Genomic DNA, 15187 nt, shown 5'->3' on the forward strand with positions numbered 1-15187 from the left:
AGGGGGCTGCGGCGCTTTGGGCAGGCAGGGGTGGAGCCTCAGGGGCTGGGGGGCAGGGACAGGTTGGAGACACGGCGGCTGTTGTGTTCGTCCAGCTGCCAGGAGCTCGGCTCCCTTGGTTTCGGGGGGCTGGGGGGGGCGGCGGCGCTGAGCCCAGGGGGGCTGGCCGGGGCAGGGGCCGTAAGACGCAGCAGGTAACGAGGCTGCTCTATGGGCGCTGGTCCCCGGGCTGGGTGTGGGCACCGCGCTGTGGGGCCCGGCATTGGCTACACAACGACCCATGGAGCTCGCGGCCTCGGAGGAGCTGCGGGAAGAGCTGGGCGGGTTCAGCCTGCAGCACACGGGGTGGGGGCCTGATGGGTCTTCACCATCTTAGACCAACCGGCTTTGAGCAAATGTTCCCGAGTCCCTGGCGAGGGGCCGGCGTCTGCGGGCGCAAGGGGGGTCTCAGCCGGACGTTGGGGAGAGCTTTCCACGGCCGCTTCAGCCGGGAGCGGGTGCCCCGAGGGTGCGGGATCCCCTCCCTGGAGGAGTCTGGGGTCCCTTGGCCCCGTCTCCCTGCGAGGGGGCTGGGTGCAGTGACCTCGGGGTCCCTTCCCGCCTGCCGCTCTTCCCTGGTCTGGAGCGGTGGCTTGTGGAGGAAGCCGGGTGCCAGGGGGAGCAGCACGGAGGGATTCCTCGTCCCTGGGGGCCGGGAGCCCTGTCCACGCGCAGCTTCGGCCTGGGCCAGTGCTGGTCTTAGCGGCCGTAACACAGGGACACGGGCCCCGCCGGGCTGGCTCGGCCCCTGGCCAAGGTTGCAAAGCGGGTTGGGACTCTCCCCAGTCACTCGCTCTGGAGGAGGAGCCCCGGGCGGCCACTTGCACTCGGGCACCGCTGGGCTCCGGCTGCTACGTTTGGCAGCGCGGGCGTTTGTGTCTTCGCTGCCACTCAGAGCCCAGCTCCGCCGTTCAGCCTCCGCTCTGCTGCCCCGGTTCCACGGCTGGGCCGAGGCTGCGTGAGCCGAACGCTGCTGGGGCAGGAGCCCTGGCTCCCTCTGCCAACGTGGCGCCAGGCCGGGGTCTAATCCCAACCTCTGCTGGCCAAACACGGTGATTTTCCAAGGGTCAGTGATGGAGACGCCCCCATGGATGTGAGACGCACAGAGACTGCTCCCAGCCAGGGGTCCCCCCTGCTCCCCGTGACTAATAAGCCGTTGGTGTCACTTGCTGGCGGGGGGGCAGGGCCCTTTGGGGGGGTGTGAGGCTCCCCAGGGGCCCTGCCCCGAGGGACTTGCTGCGGGGAGCTCCTGGGGTGAGCAGGGGGCTGAACGCTCCAAGGTTGGGCCCGGGAGGGGTTTAGATTCACTAGGAACGTGGGAGCCTTGGCAAGGGGGAGCCGGGACAGGAAGGCTGGGCTCCACCCAAACCGCATGGGGACCAGGCTGCCGGCACGTAACATTAAAAGGGTCGTTGAGCAGTTTTTAAGCTCAGTGCCGGGGGAAGCCGGCAGGTGCGGAGGAGCCCGTGGTTGGGACTGAGACATCCCTGGGGGAGGGTCTGTTCATGGACAATCTGTGTCCTAGTGTGACGAAGTGGGACTGGTCTTACTGGGGGCTGGGGACAGAAACTAAGTTCCAGCAGCACAAATGCCTGACACTCTGTCTCCTAGCAACGGATGGCCGGGCCCCTCCCTGCAAAGGTGCATCTAAAGGTGTGGGAGACAAAGGGGTCAGGTGACCTCCTGGCCCGGGAAGGAAGCGGAGGAGAGAGGAGGGGCCAGAGGGGGTTAGGCAGACGGTTGTTGGCTGGGGAACCAGGGGAGCAGGGAGAAAGGGCTCTGATCCCCGAGGGGGGCTGCAAGGCCCCCAAAATGGACCTAACTGGGGGGATCCGGTTATCTGTGCCTGCAAGACCCTGTCCTGGACTGTGTTCCTGTCGTCTAAATAAACCTTCTGCTTTACTGGCTGGCTGAGAGTCCTGGGGAATCGGCAGGGAGCCTGGGGGTGCAGGACCTGACTCCCCTACACTCCGTGACAACTGGTGGCAGCAGTGGGATAGACTGCACCCCGCGGATGGCGCTTCCTGCAGTAAGTGACTGGGGAGCAGTAAAACGAAGGGGCGATTCACCCCTGGGCGAGTGTGGCCAAAGAGCAGGACTTTGCAGTAACAGGGTCCCCCGGGGGATCACAGCGAGCGATCCCAGGGGCGGAGGAGTCTGCTGCTCGACCCTGGCAAAGAGGTGGTGACCTCAAGGACTAGCACACTAGGGGTCCTCCTGGAACCTGTGGGGAGCGGCGAGCACCCCGGCCTGCGAGCGGCCAGCAGGAAGATGTATGCCACGCAGCGCAAGTGTGAGCTGGTGGAGCAGTGCAAGCAGAGGGGGCTGCACTGTGGGAAGCTCACCAAAGCCCAGCTGATTGCCCGGCTGGAGAGAGATCGCAGGAATGAACCGGTCCCTGTCTCTGAGGGAAGCAGCCGGACAGATGCAGCGCAGGCACCAGTGTCTGTCCCCGCTGGGAGTGGTCAGCCGGCCGCTGAGGGCTCCTCGAGACCCCCCACCCCTAGGCCTAGGGGGAGGGGGAGGAGGAGCCCAGCTACGGAGGGCACCGTGACCCCCCCGGCCAGCCGGGAATCATCCCGGCAACGCTCGGCCTCCGTGGATCTCAGGCGGCTGGACTTGGAGAGAGAGATCAAACTGATGGAGATAGAGGACCGGCAGAAGCAGCGTGAATTCGAGGACAGGGAGAAGGAGAAGCAACGTGAATACGAGGAGAGGGAGAAGGAGCAGCAGCGCAGACATGAGCTGGCCCTGGCCCAGCTGAACAACAGCAAGGCCCCGGCTGCGGTGAGTGAGGGGGGCCCAAGCCTACAAAGAGCTTCGATAAGAACTTCCTGGCCCGGCGTAAGGAGGGGGAGGACATAGACACCTTCCTGACGGCCTTTGAGAATGCCTGCGAGCTGCACCAGGTTGACCCTGCAGACAGGATCCAGTTCCTCACCCCCTTACTGGACCCCACCGCCGTGGAGGTGTACAGCCGAATGAAGGGGGCGGAGGCGGGGGACTACAACCTGTTCAAAGAGGCCCTGCTCCGCGAGTTTGGGCTGACCCCGGAGATGTACCGGAAGAGGTTCCGGAGGCAACATAAGACCCGGGAGGGCACATACCTACAACTGGTCAACCGGGCGCAGGGATATGCCCGCAAGTGGACAGCTGGGGCCCAAACCAGAGAGGACCTGCTTGACCTATTCGTACTGGAGCACCTGTATGAGCAGTGCCCACCCGACCTGAGGCTGTGGTTGATGGACCAAAAGCCGGAGAACCCGCAGCATGCAGGCCGGCTGGCCGACCGTAGGGCAGAGGATAGCAGGGAGGCGTCTCGAAGTAGCAGGTCGGCCTCGACGCAGAGGGAGATTCACCAGGGGACCTCCCAGAAGGAGCCGAGGGAGGGCCCCCACCAAAGGGAAACATCTGGCGTCAGGTCCAGCCGTCCCCCTCGAGGGGACCCACGAGACATGGGCTGCTATCAGTGTGGCCAACCGGGCCACGTACGGGCCCAGTGCCCCAAGCTCCGGGACAAACTGAGCGGCCCAACCCCACACCGGGTCGACTTGGTAGAGACCCAGCAGGATGAGGGGCAGTGTTCGCAGGGAAGGGGGGCTGGCCGCGTACCACCTGCGAAGGAGGGAGGGGGGCCCCGGGTTGACCCCTCCGAGGGGCTGGATGCGCCCAACCCTGAGTTTAGGGTTTACAGGGTGGGCACAGGGCTGCCCCTCCGGAGCGAGTGCCTTGTTCCCCTGAAGGTAGACGGGAGGGAGGTCACTGGGTACTGGGATACGGGCGCTGAGGTGACGCTGGCCCGGCCCGAGATGGTGGACTCAGATCGGATGGTGCCCAACACCTACCTGACCCTGAGGGGTGTGATCGGGACCCCATTCAAGGTGCCTGTGGCGAGGGTGCACCTAAAGTGGGGGAACAAGGAGGGCCCCAAGGACGTGGGGGTGCACCCACAGTTGCCCATGGAGGTGTTAATGGGGGGGGATCTCGAGGACTGGCCCAGGAACACACGGGGTGCCCTGGCCGTGAACCGTAGTCAGAGTCGGCGCAGGGCTCTGCACCCTGACACCGGGGAAGGCACTCTGCCCGGGGCACCGGACCCTGACCCGGTGGGGAGGGAACGCCCAGGGACAGGGCTCAGAGAGGCTGTGGCCCCAGACCCAGCCGGTGAGAGAGAGCAGATCCCCGCCCCTGCCCCAGCGGCTGAGTACCAGGCCGCGGTGCGGGGAGACCCCTCCTTGCGGAGGATAAGGGACCTGGCCAGCCTCGGGGGGGGACAGACCATGGGACGAGGTGGCCGGAAAAGGTTCCTGTGGGAGAAGGGGCTCCTGTACCGAGAATGGGCTCCCCCAGGGAAGATGGAGTCAGGGGGGATCAGGAGGCAGCTGGTGGTACCCCAGGAGTATCGCCACCAGCTGCTGTGCCAGGCCCATGACATTCCCCCCTCAGGGCACCCGGGAGCCTGGCGTACCCAGCAGAGGCTGCTGCAGAACTATTACTGGCCTGGGGTCTTTGCCCATGTCCGGCAGCACTGCCGCTCCTGCGACGTCTGCCAGAGGGGGAGGGAGGCCCGGGACAGGGGGGAGATGGCTGTAAGACCCTCGCCCCGCCCCGAGGAGCCTGTCCAGAGGGGGGCCAGGGTCAGAAGGGGGGCTCTGAACCGAGAGAGCCCGAATCACAGCCCCCCAGACTGGAACGTGGGGAGAAGGCCCCAGCCCCGTGTGCACCCCAGGGGTACTGGGGGGGGGAAAGGGCGCGGGCGGCATAAGGCTTCCCCCCTGCAACCTGCCAGTGCCCACGAGTACCCCCGACCTACAGGGGGGCAGGAAACCGGAATGACCTGGGGTGACTCTCCCCCCAGAACGGGGGGGACCCTGGGGCCTCTGTGGGAATGTAGGTGGGTTCGAACTTCCCCAGGTCACTGGCTGGAGTGACCCCGCTCAGTTCGGTCTCGAAGGGGGGAGAGGTGTGAGGAAGTGGGACTGGTCGCACTGGGGGCTGGGGACAGAAACTAAGTTCCAGCAGCACAAATGCCTGACACTCTGTCTCCTGGCAACGGATGGCCGGGCCCCTCCCTGCAAAGGTGCATCTCAAGGTGTGGGAGACAAAGGGGTCAGGTGACCTCCTGGCCCGGGAAGGAAGCGGAGCAGAGAGGAGGGGCCGGGGGGGAGGGGGCAGACGGTTGTTGGCTGGGGAAACGAGAGCAGGGAGAAAGGGCTCTGATCCCCGAGGGGGCTGCAAGGCCCCCAAAATGGACCTAACCGGGGGGATCCTGTTATCTGTGCCTGCAAAACCTGTGTTGGGCTGTGTTCCTGTCGTCTGAATAAACCTTCTGCTTTACTGGCTGGCTGAGAGTCCTGGGGAATCGCAGGGAGCCCGGGGGTGCAGGGCCTGACTCCCCCACACTCCGTGACACCTAGTGAGGCCCAGAGGATGGCAAATGATCAAATGCCGGCAGGCTCTGATCAGAAACAACCCAGAAAAGAGAGGCCCATTGAATTCCATCATGTAACCCCCGGCAGAGAGCTAAAAGGAGACAAGTTTTTAAAGTGCTTCTCTACCACTGCTGGGAGTCTCAATACTGAGCTGGGGCAGCTGGAGTGTGTCGTGTTCAGGGAGGAGGTTGGTGTAACGGGCCTCACAGAAACCTGGGGGATGAGGCTGCTCAGTGGGACACTGATCCCAGGTCCAAACCCAGCGGAAGGACAGAACCCGTCGTGCTGGTGGGGGAGCGGCGCTTGATGGGAAAGAAGGAGCTGAATCAAATGGAGTAAAAATCTTAAATGAACCAAACTGCAGCAGAGCGTCTCTGCGGCTAGTAACCCCGCGCGAGAAGAACATCCCGGTGGGGATCTGTTACCGCCCACCTGGCCAGGCGCCAGTGACTGTGAAATGCTCGGGGAGATTAGAGAGGCGATAAAAAAACTCAATAACAACGGGGGATTTCAACTCTCCCCATAGTGCCTGGGTGCCTCACCCCAGCACGGGACGCAGAGATGAAGTTTATCGACACCTTAAACGTCAGCTTCTTGGGGCAGCGAGTCCTGGAACCCCCAAGGGGGAGGCAGTTCTTGATTTAGTCCTACGTGGAGCCCAGGATCCGGTCCAAGAGGTGACTGGAGCTGGGCCGCTTGGTAACAGTGACCATAATATAATTCCATGTAACATCCCCGGGGCGGGAGACCCCGGCGGCCCCACGCGGCAGCGTTTCATTTCCGACAGGGGAACGACACAATGAGGAGGAGGTTGGTGAGACAGGAATGAAAAGGTTCAGCCCCAAACGTGAAATCTCTGCAAGCTGCGGGGAAAGGTTTTTAGACCCCATAACAGAGGCTCAACTTCAATGTGTCCCCCAAATTCAAAACCCAGCGGGAGAGAACCAGCGACGAGCCACTGGGGCTAAATGACAAGTGAGAAGCAGGGGAGGCGAAACGGCTCCTTTAAAAAGTGGAAGTTAAATCCCGGGGAGGGAAATAGAAAGGAGCATCTGACCCTCCCCCGCTCCTCCTGCTTTGTAATCAGCCTGGATTGGGGGGGGGGGGGCAGATCATCGGTGAGCCCCCAAGGGCCAGAGCTCCCTGGAGTCGGCACCGCTCTGCGACCACAGGGGGGACACTGAGGCACGCGGCGGCGGCAGGAGCGTGGTGCAGCAGGGAGTTGCATGCAGCCGGCTCTTCTAAGGCACCTTAACCTCCCTCCACATCCCCCGTCCCTCTCTGCCCCGGCTGGGTTCTTGGCCAGCGTCCACCAGTGGAGGAACTGGCACCGTCCAGACCAGCTCCTCCCGGGGGCGACGGGGCCAGTCCCGACCCCGGAGCGGCGCTGAAAGCACCAGCTACAGCCTGTGCTTCCCCCGGAGACCCGGGGCCGAGCCAGTGCCTGAGCGGGGGAGAATTCAGACCCCCCCGGAGCTGCTACGGGGGAACCAACGGTCCCTCTAGCCCAGCAGGTCTCAAACTTTTGCCCTGGTGACAAGCCTCTGAGTGCGACCCCCCCCCCTATCAGTTAAAACACTTTTTATACATTTAACCCCATTATAAACCCTGGAGGCAAAGCGGGGTTGGGGGGAGGCTGGCAGCTCGCACCCCGGGGGGGGGGGCTCTAGGGTGGATATTTCCCTAGGCGGGTGGTGCAGCACTGGGATGGGATCCCTGGGGAGGGGGTGGAATCTCCTTCCTTAGAGGTTTTTAAGGTCAGGCTTGGCAAAGCCCTGGCTGGGATGATTTAGTTGGGGTTGGTCCTGCTCTTAGCAGGGGGTTGGACTAGTACCTCCTGAGGTCCCTTCCCACCCTGAGATTCTCTGACCCCCATGTAAGAGCCGAGGGGTCCCAGTCTGGGGAGCCCGGCTCCCGCCTGTCGCCCGGGGGGACACGCAGAATCCATCTGCCCCGCAGCATTTCCTCCTTTCCCGCATAAAAACCATCCCAGCCCCAGCAGTGCTGCAGTTCCGCCTTTTGCCCACCAGGGGCCGCTGGGACACCAGGACACAGCCGGCGGTTCTGGCGCCACAGCGTCCCCTGGTGGGAAAAGGGCGGAACTGCAGCACAAAAGGGCAGATTGTGTTTTCGGGGTGTAAGACGCACAGGATCCTTGTGGCACCGTAGAGACTAACACGTTTATCTGAGCCTGAGCTTCCCTGGGCTACAGCCACTTCCCCGGCTGCACAGACTGGAGCACAGACAGGAGCTAGTGACACACACAGAGAACAGGAACAGGTGGCAGTACCCGAACCAACCGGGAGAGTCCGAGCGATTGAGACGAGCTGTCGTCAGCAGGAGAAAAAAGCCTTTGACGTGATAACTGAGATGCCCCATAGAAGGTGTGGGGAGAACGTAACATGGGGAAATAGATTCCATTAGTGTAATGACCCAGCCATTCCCAGTCTCTGGTTAAACCTAAGTTAATTGTATCTAGTTTGCATATTAATTCCAGTTCCGCAGTCTCTCTTCGGAGTCTGTTTTTGAAGTTTTTTTGTTGCAAAATTGCCCCCTTCAGCTCTGTCGCTGAGTGGTTGGAGAGGTCGACGTGTCTCCCGCTGGTTTTGAATGTTCTGATTCCTGATGTCAGATTTGTGTCCATTGATTCTATTGCGCAGAGACGGTCGGGTTTGGCCAATGTACACGGCAGAGGGGCATTGCTGGCACATGATGGCACTGATCACATGGGTAGATGTGCAGGTGAACGAGCCCCTGACATGTGGCTGATGTGATCAGGTCCTGTGATGGTGTCCCTGGAATAGATACCTGGACAGAGCTGGGTGTGTGTGTGTGGGGGGGAGAACATCTGTGCATGCTCAGTGCTGCACGTTCCCCCGGAGCCGGGTGCATCACCGCCCCTGCCCGCGGAGCCAGGCTAGGACAGAGTGGGGCACCCAGGGGTGCTGGGGGTCTCAGCCTGGGGCTCAGGATCTAGTGGGGGGACAGCATTGAGCCTGGGGGGGCTGCAGAGACCCATGGGGATGGGGGTGCAGGGACTGGGGCAGAGGTGCCTGATTGAACGGGAGGGGTTGGGGTCAGGCGGGTCTGCAGGGGGAGGTTCCCCAACTCCCTAACAAAAAACCCTTCTCCCCCCCACACCCAACACCCTCCAGGTTCACTCCCAGGCTCCTTCCCCCTCCCTCAGCTCCTCCGTTCCCCCGACTCCCCCCTGCCTTCTCACTGCTTCGGAGATGTTGAAATAAATGACCAAAATCACTGACACCGGCATGATGCTGGTGTGTTACTTTGACATAGGAAATGTGCAGAATTCCCAGGTATTGTGTGAAGAGTTTGTAATTTTGGGCGCAGGATTTGCCCCGCGGTCCCTCGAGCCCGGCTGTGCCGGGGCATTGAACAGAACAGGGCAGGTATCGAGTGCGCCCGGCCCAGGCGGCCGCTCCCAGCGCCTGGGAGTCGGGGGCTCAGGGACCCCCCGAGCAAGGGGCCGTGGCCCTGAGCACCTGGGCTAGTAGCCACGGATGGACCCGCCCTTTGGCCTCCGCAGCATCCCCCGGCGGTGAGTTCCCCAGGTCGCTCTGCGGAGGCTGAAATGACGTCCTTGGGCTCATCTTGCACCTGCTGCCTGTTAATCCCGTCGGGGGCCCCAGCTCATGGGCTCGGTGACGGGACGTTTGCGTGGCTGGTGTCCCCCTGCCGCCGCCTTGTGTGAAACGCGGGGACCCGACCCCTTCTCCGCCGCTTCCCCCCTCCTCCTCCTCCCCTTCCCCCTCCTCTGCCCCTTCCCCCCTGCCGCCACCTTGTGTGAAACGCGGGGACCCGACCCCTTCTCCGCCCCTTCCCCTGCCGCTTCCCCCCTCCTCCTCCTCCCCTTCCCCCTCCTCTGCCCCTTCCCCCCTGCCGCCACCTTGTGTGAAACGCGGGGACGCGACCCCTTCTCTGCCCCTTCCCCCTCCCTCCTCTGCCCCTCCCCCCTTCTCTGCCCCTTCCCCCTCCTCCGCTGCAGTTGCTGCCCTTTGCTTCCCCGCTTGCCAACCCGCCGTTCTGTGGATCTGGGCCTGGGCCAGCCGCCTCCCCGTGCCCCTCCCCCTCCCCGCAGGCTGACGTCCTGTTCCCCTTCGGGTGCCCAGATCCCCCCGGCCGCAGAACGTGCCCCCGCCCCCGTCCTTCCCTCCGGGCCTGGGGCCGCGCCGACGCACTGCAGCGTGCGGGGCTGGGCGCCGGGAGTCCAGGGTCCAGGCCAAGGCGGCTGGGCCGGGCTCGGAGACCTTCGCTCCCGCGTAGGGACGGACAGACGGGGAGCAGGCGCCCGGAGCCGCCCTGGGCTCAGCTGAACCGGGAGCGTCTCGCGCCTCGGCCCGGGGCTGCGAACCCGCCGATCGTCCTCGGGGCTCTGCTCCGGCCCCTCCCCGGCTGACCGGGTGCCCCAGAGCCAGGGCCCAGCAGCAGTGTCCCCACCCCCTCCCACTCCCCCGTCTGTACGGCCTGGGATGCATTCGGCTGGGGACCGAGTTCCCCTGTGGGGCTCCTGGGATTTGCTCTCTGGCCCCTGGCTCCAGGCCGCCCCTGCCCGGCTGCTCGACGCGCCAGAGCCCGAGGGGCACGTCTCCCTCCAGGCCTCGGCGAGCCCCCGCCCGTTCCTCCGGCAGGGCCCAGGGCCCCTGGGTGCAGGGCGAGGAATCCAGCCCCAGCCCCAGGGCCTGGAGCTGCCTAGCGAGTTCTGCCAGCCCGGGTGGCGCAGAGACGCCGCCCACGGGAACAGGCCGGGACTTGGTGCCTCGTTCGCCGTCTCGAGCGGCCGTGGGAACGTGGCCTTTGCAACCCCCTGCGGGCTGCGGCTCTGCTCCTGCTCCTGCCCCTGCCGGGCGCTGCCACCAACCGCGGCCCTTTCGCCAGGGACGAGCCTGGCTGGGGGCTGCCTCCAGCCAGGGACAGATCTGTGCTGGGGTGACACCTGCGCCGTGGCTGTGCTGGTCCCCCCAGAGGCTCGGAGCTGCTGAAGGGCGTGGGAGCTTGGGGGTGGGGTTGGGGGAGATCAGAGACGCCTCAGTGCCCCCGGCAGGTGGGCACTTGGCCCAATCCTCAGTCGCTTCGGCCCCAAGCTTGGAACTGGGCCGGGGACCAGGGCACAAAGGTGGCTTCGGGTTCCCTGGCTTCACTGCCCGGCCCCTGGGGCACATGAGAGCAACCTCGAGGCTGCTGTAACGTACGCTGTGCTTCCCCTGGGTCCTGCGGTCCCCGCCCCGACCCGCCTCTGTGGGCCCTGGGGGGCAGGGAATGGCCACAGTGCAGTGTGCTTGGCACAAGGGGGGCCCTGAGCTCAGTGTGGGGTCTGGGCAGCGCTTGGGGTGACGGGGGCCCTGGGTTCTCTCTCTGGCTCTGGGAGGGGAGTGGGGTCTAGTGGTTAGAGCAGGACGGGGGCAGGGAGCCAGGACTCCTGGGTTCTCTCTCTGGCTCTGGGAGGGGAGTGGGGTCTAGTGGTTAGAGCAGGACGTGGGCAGGGAGCCAAGACTCCTGGGTTCGAACCCCAGACCTGCTGCTGCCTCGCTACTTGACCTGAGCCCTCTTTGCGCCTCAGTTTCTCCTCTTGCCAATGACCCTCCCCCCTTGTCTGGAGAAGCCCCTGGGTCCCCCTGCTCTGGCTTTGAGGCCCCCTTTCGCCTTCCCCTGGGGGGCAGAACAGCCCCCCCAATCCAGCGGTGGGGGGCGACCTGCCAGCCAATCCCTGCGCGCTGCTGTGGTGCGGGGGGGGGGGGTCCTGTCCCTTTAAATCCCCGCCCGCCCCACTCCCGCATGGGGCTTGTAAACACGCGGCCGCCGCTCCCGCGGCCCCGCCCGGCTGCCATTGGCCCGGCCCCTCGCATCTCATTAGCATCTCATTAGCAGCCGTGCCGGCGGGAGCGGCCCCAGTGCAGGTGCAGCCGGGCCGGGCGCAGCGGGAGCGATGGGGCCGGCGCGGTGGGGCCGGGGCCGGGCGATGCTGGCGGCGCTGGGGCTGCTCTGGGCAGCCGGGCGAGGTAGGGGGCGCGGGGGGGCTGGGCAGTGGGGCGCGGGGGGGCCGGGGGGCTGCGCACTGGGGCGCGCCCCCCCCCCGGACCCTGCCAGGTGCGCGGGTCTCCTGCCCCCCAGTCGGCTCCGGGGGGGCCCGGCAGCCGCGGGATTTGAGGGGGGCTCTTGGCTCAGCGCCCCCCCCCCCCGATCTGCGTTGTGCGGGGCCTAGGACGGGCGCAGCTGCTGCGGCGGAGGGGGGGGAACAATGCCCGCCCCCCCGCGCCTGCCATTCTGCAGCGATGCCGCCTCTGGCTTTGTTAGATCTTCTCCCCCCCCCCATTCAAATGCGGGTCTGTGGGATTAGCCTCCCCCCGCCCCCCGCCTGGGCTCGGAGCCCCGTGTCCCCCCCCAACCCCCCCCCCTCTCGCCAGCTCAGCATGCAGAGCCCAGAGCAACCCTGCCAGCTCCCCCCGGCCCCCCGCTTCCTGAGAGTGCCCCCTGCACCCCCGTATCCATCCATCCCTGTGCCCCCCCTTCATCCCAGCATCCCCTGCACCCCGTATCCATCCATCCCTGTGCCCCCCCTTCATCCCAGCATCCCCTGCACCCCGTATCCATCCATCCCTGTGCCCCCCCTTCCTCCCAGCATCCCCTGCACCCCCGTATCCATCCATCCCTGTGCCCCCCTTCATCCCAGCATCCCCTGCACCCCGTATCCATCCATCCCTGTGCCCCCCTTCATCCCAGCATTCCCTGCACCCCGTATCCATCCCTGTGCCCCCCCTTCATCCCAGCATCCCCTGCACCCCGTATCCATCCCTGTGCCCCCGCTTCATCCCAGCATCCCCTGCACCCCGTATCCATCCCTGTGCCCCCGCTTCATCCCAGCATCCCCTGCACCCCCGTATCAATCCCTGTGCCCCCGCTTCATCCCAGCATCCCCTGCACCCCGTATCCATCCATCCCTGTGCCCCCCCTTCATCCCAGCATCCCCTGCACCCCCGTATCCATCCCTGAGCCCCCGCTTCATCCCAGCATCCACTGCACCCCGTATCCATCCATCCCTGTGCCCCCCCTTCATCCCAGCATCCCCGGCACCCCGTATCCATCCATCCCTGTGCCCCCCCTTCATCCCAGCATCCCCTGCACCCCGTATCCATCCATCCCTGTGCCCCCCCTTCATCCCAGCATCCCCTGCACCCCGTATCCACCCCTGTGCCCCCCCTTCATCCCAGCATTCCCTGCACCCCGTATCCATCCCTGTGCCCCCGCTTCATCCCAGCATCCCCTGCACCCCGTATCCATCCCTGTGCCCCCGCTTCATCCCAGCATCCCCTGCACCCCCGAATCCATCCATCCCTGCGCCCCCGCTTCATCCCAGCATCCCCTGCACCACGTATCCATCCCTGTGCCCCCGCTTCATCCCAGCATCCCCTGCACCCCGTATCCATCCCTGTGCCCCCCCTTCATCCCAGCATCCCCTGCACCCCGTATCCATCCCTGAGCCCCCGCTTCATCCCAGCATCCCCTGCACCCCGTATCCACCCCTGTGCCCCCCCCTCATCCCAGCATCCCTGGCAACCCGTATCCATCCATCCCTGTGCCCCCCCTTCATCCCAGCATCCCCTGCACCCCGTATCCATCCCTGTGCCCCCCCCTTCATCCCAGCATCCCCTGCACCCCGTATCCACCCCTGTGCCCCCACTTCATCCCAGCATCCCCTGCACCCCCGTATCCATCCCTGTGCCCCTGCTTCATCCCAGCATCCCCTGCACCCCCGTATCCACCCCTGTGCCCCCGCTTCATCCCAGCATCCCCTGCACCCCGTATCCATCCCTGTGCCCCCCACTTCATCCCAGCATCCCCTGCACCCCGTATCCATCCATCCCTGTGCCCCCCTTCATCCCAGCATCCCCTGCACCCCATATCCATCCATCCCTGTGCCCCCGCTTCATCCCAGCATCCCCTGCACCCCGTATCCATCCCTGTGCCCCCGCTTCATCCCAGCATCCCCTGCACCCCCGTATCCATCCCTGTGCCCCCACTTCATCCCCTCATCCCCTGCACCCCGTATCCATCCCTGTGCCCCCCCTTCATCCCAGCATCCCCTGCACCCCGTATCCATCCATCCATCCCTGTGCCCCCACTTCATCCCAGCATCCCCTGCTCCCCGTATCCATCCCTGTGCCCCCGCTTCATCCCAGCATCCCCTGCACCCCGTATCCATCCCTGTGCCCCCCCTTCATCCCAGCATGCCCCCCTGCACCCTCTGCATTGCATCCCCCATGCATTCCCCTTTGTATCCCCCATGCACCCCCTTTTTTTGCTTCAGTCCAGCACCTCCCCCTGCTGTAGGGTGACCAGACAGCAAGTGTGAAAAATCGGGGTGGGGGGTAATAGGAGCCTGTATAAAAAAAGCCCCAAACATCGGGAGTGTCCCTATAAAATTGGGACCTCGGTCACCCTGTCCCGCTGCTCCGGCCTCGCCCGTCCCGTGTATTTCTGCACCCGACCTGCTTGTGCCCGGCTCGCTGCTGGGAGGGGGGGTCTCGACCGGCTGTGGCATCCGTCCCCTGGCAACCCCCACCCCCCTTTATTCCTCTCTCCTGTTCTGTTCCTGCTTTTATCCCGGCCTGGCTCCGGGGGCACGGGAACTGGCGAGTGATTTGTGCTGGGGTCGGGGAGCCGGAGCTGGGGTTGGGGAGCCGGGGTTGGGCCGGGGTTGGGGAGCCGGAGCCGGGTGGAGAAACCAGGGTCGGGGAGCTGGAGCCGGGGTCGGGCCAGGGTCGGGGGGCCGGGGAGCTGGGGTCGGAGAGCTGGGGTCGGGTCGGGGAGCCAGGGCCGGGGAGCCGGGGTTGGGCCGGGATGGGGGAGCCGGAGCCGGGATGGGGGAGCTGAGGTCGGGTCAGGGAGCCGGAGCCGGGGTCAGGGAGCCGTGGTCGGGCCGGGGAGCCAGGGTCAGGGAGCCGGAGCCGGGGTCAGATCGGGGAGCCGGGGCCGGGGTCAGGGAGCCGTGGTCAGGCCGGGGAGCCGGGGCCGGGGTCAGGGAGCCGGAGCCGGGGTCAGATCGGGGAGCCGGGGCCGGGGAGCCGGGGTTGGGCCAGGGAGCCGGAGCCGGGGTCAGATCGGGGAGCCGGGGTCGGGGAGCCGGGGTCGGGGAGCTGGAGCCGGGGTCAGGCCGGGGAGCCGGTGTCGGGGAGCCGGGGTCAGGGAGCCGGGGTCGGGGAGCTGGAGCCGGGGTCAGGGAGCTGGAGCCGGGGTCAGGGAGCCAGGGCCAGGGTCAGGGAGCCGGAGCCGTGGTCAGATCGGGGAGCCGGGGCCGGGGTCAGGGAGCCGTGGTCAGGCCGGGGAGCCGGGGCCGGGGTCAGGGAGCCGGAGCCGGGGTCAGATCGGGGAGCCGGAGCCGGGGTTGGGCCAGGGAGCCGGAGCTGGGGTCAGATCGGGGAGTCGGGATCGGGTCGGGGAGCCGGGGCCGGGGAGCCGGAGCCGGGGTCAGGCCGGGGAGCCGGAGCCGGGGTCAGGCCGGGGAGCCGGGGTCGGGGTCAGGGAGCCGGAGCCGGGGTCAGGCCGGGGAGCCGGAGCCGGGGTCGGGGAGCCGGGGTCGGGGAGCCGGGGTCGGGGTCGGGGAGCCGGGATCGGGGTCAGGGAGCCGGGGTCGGGGAGCCGGAGCCGGGGTCGGGCCGGGGAGCCGGAGCCGGGGTCGGGGAGCCGGGGTCAGGGAGCCG

The 15187-nt window shown here is 66.1% G+C and overlaps 1 protein-coding gene across 1 annotated transcript in view; it reads left to right on the forward strand.

Annotated features, from left to right (window-relative positions):
* Nucleotides 1-280: 280 nt before the first annotated feature.
* Nucleotides 281-15187, forward strand: part of LOC123351900 (cell adhesion molecule 4-like) — a 35908-nt gene continuing 21001 nt past the window's right edge. Inside the window, exon 1 of the mRNA XM_044991583.1 lies at nucleotides 281-345. Within this exon, the coding sequence (XP_044847518.1) occupies nucleotides 281-345 (65 nt within the window). The remainder of the gene's footprint in view (nucleotides 346-15187) is intronic.

Source organism: Mauremys mutica, chromosome 17 (genome assembly GCF_020497125.1).
Source record: "Mauremys mutica isolate MM-2020 ecotype Southern chromosome 17, ASM2049712v1, whole genome shotgun sequence".
NCBI classification, from domain to species: Eukaryota; Metazoa; Chordata; order Testudines; family Geoemydidae; genus Mauremys; species Mauremys mutica.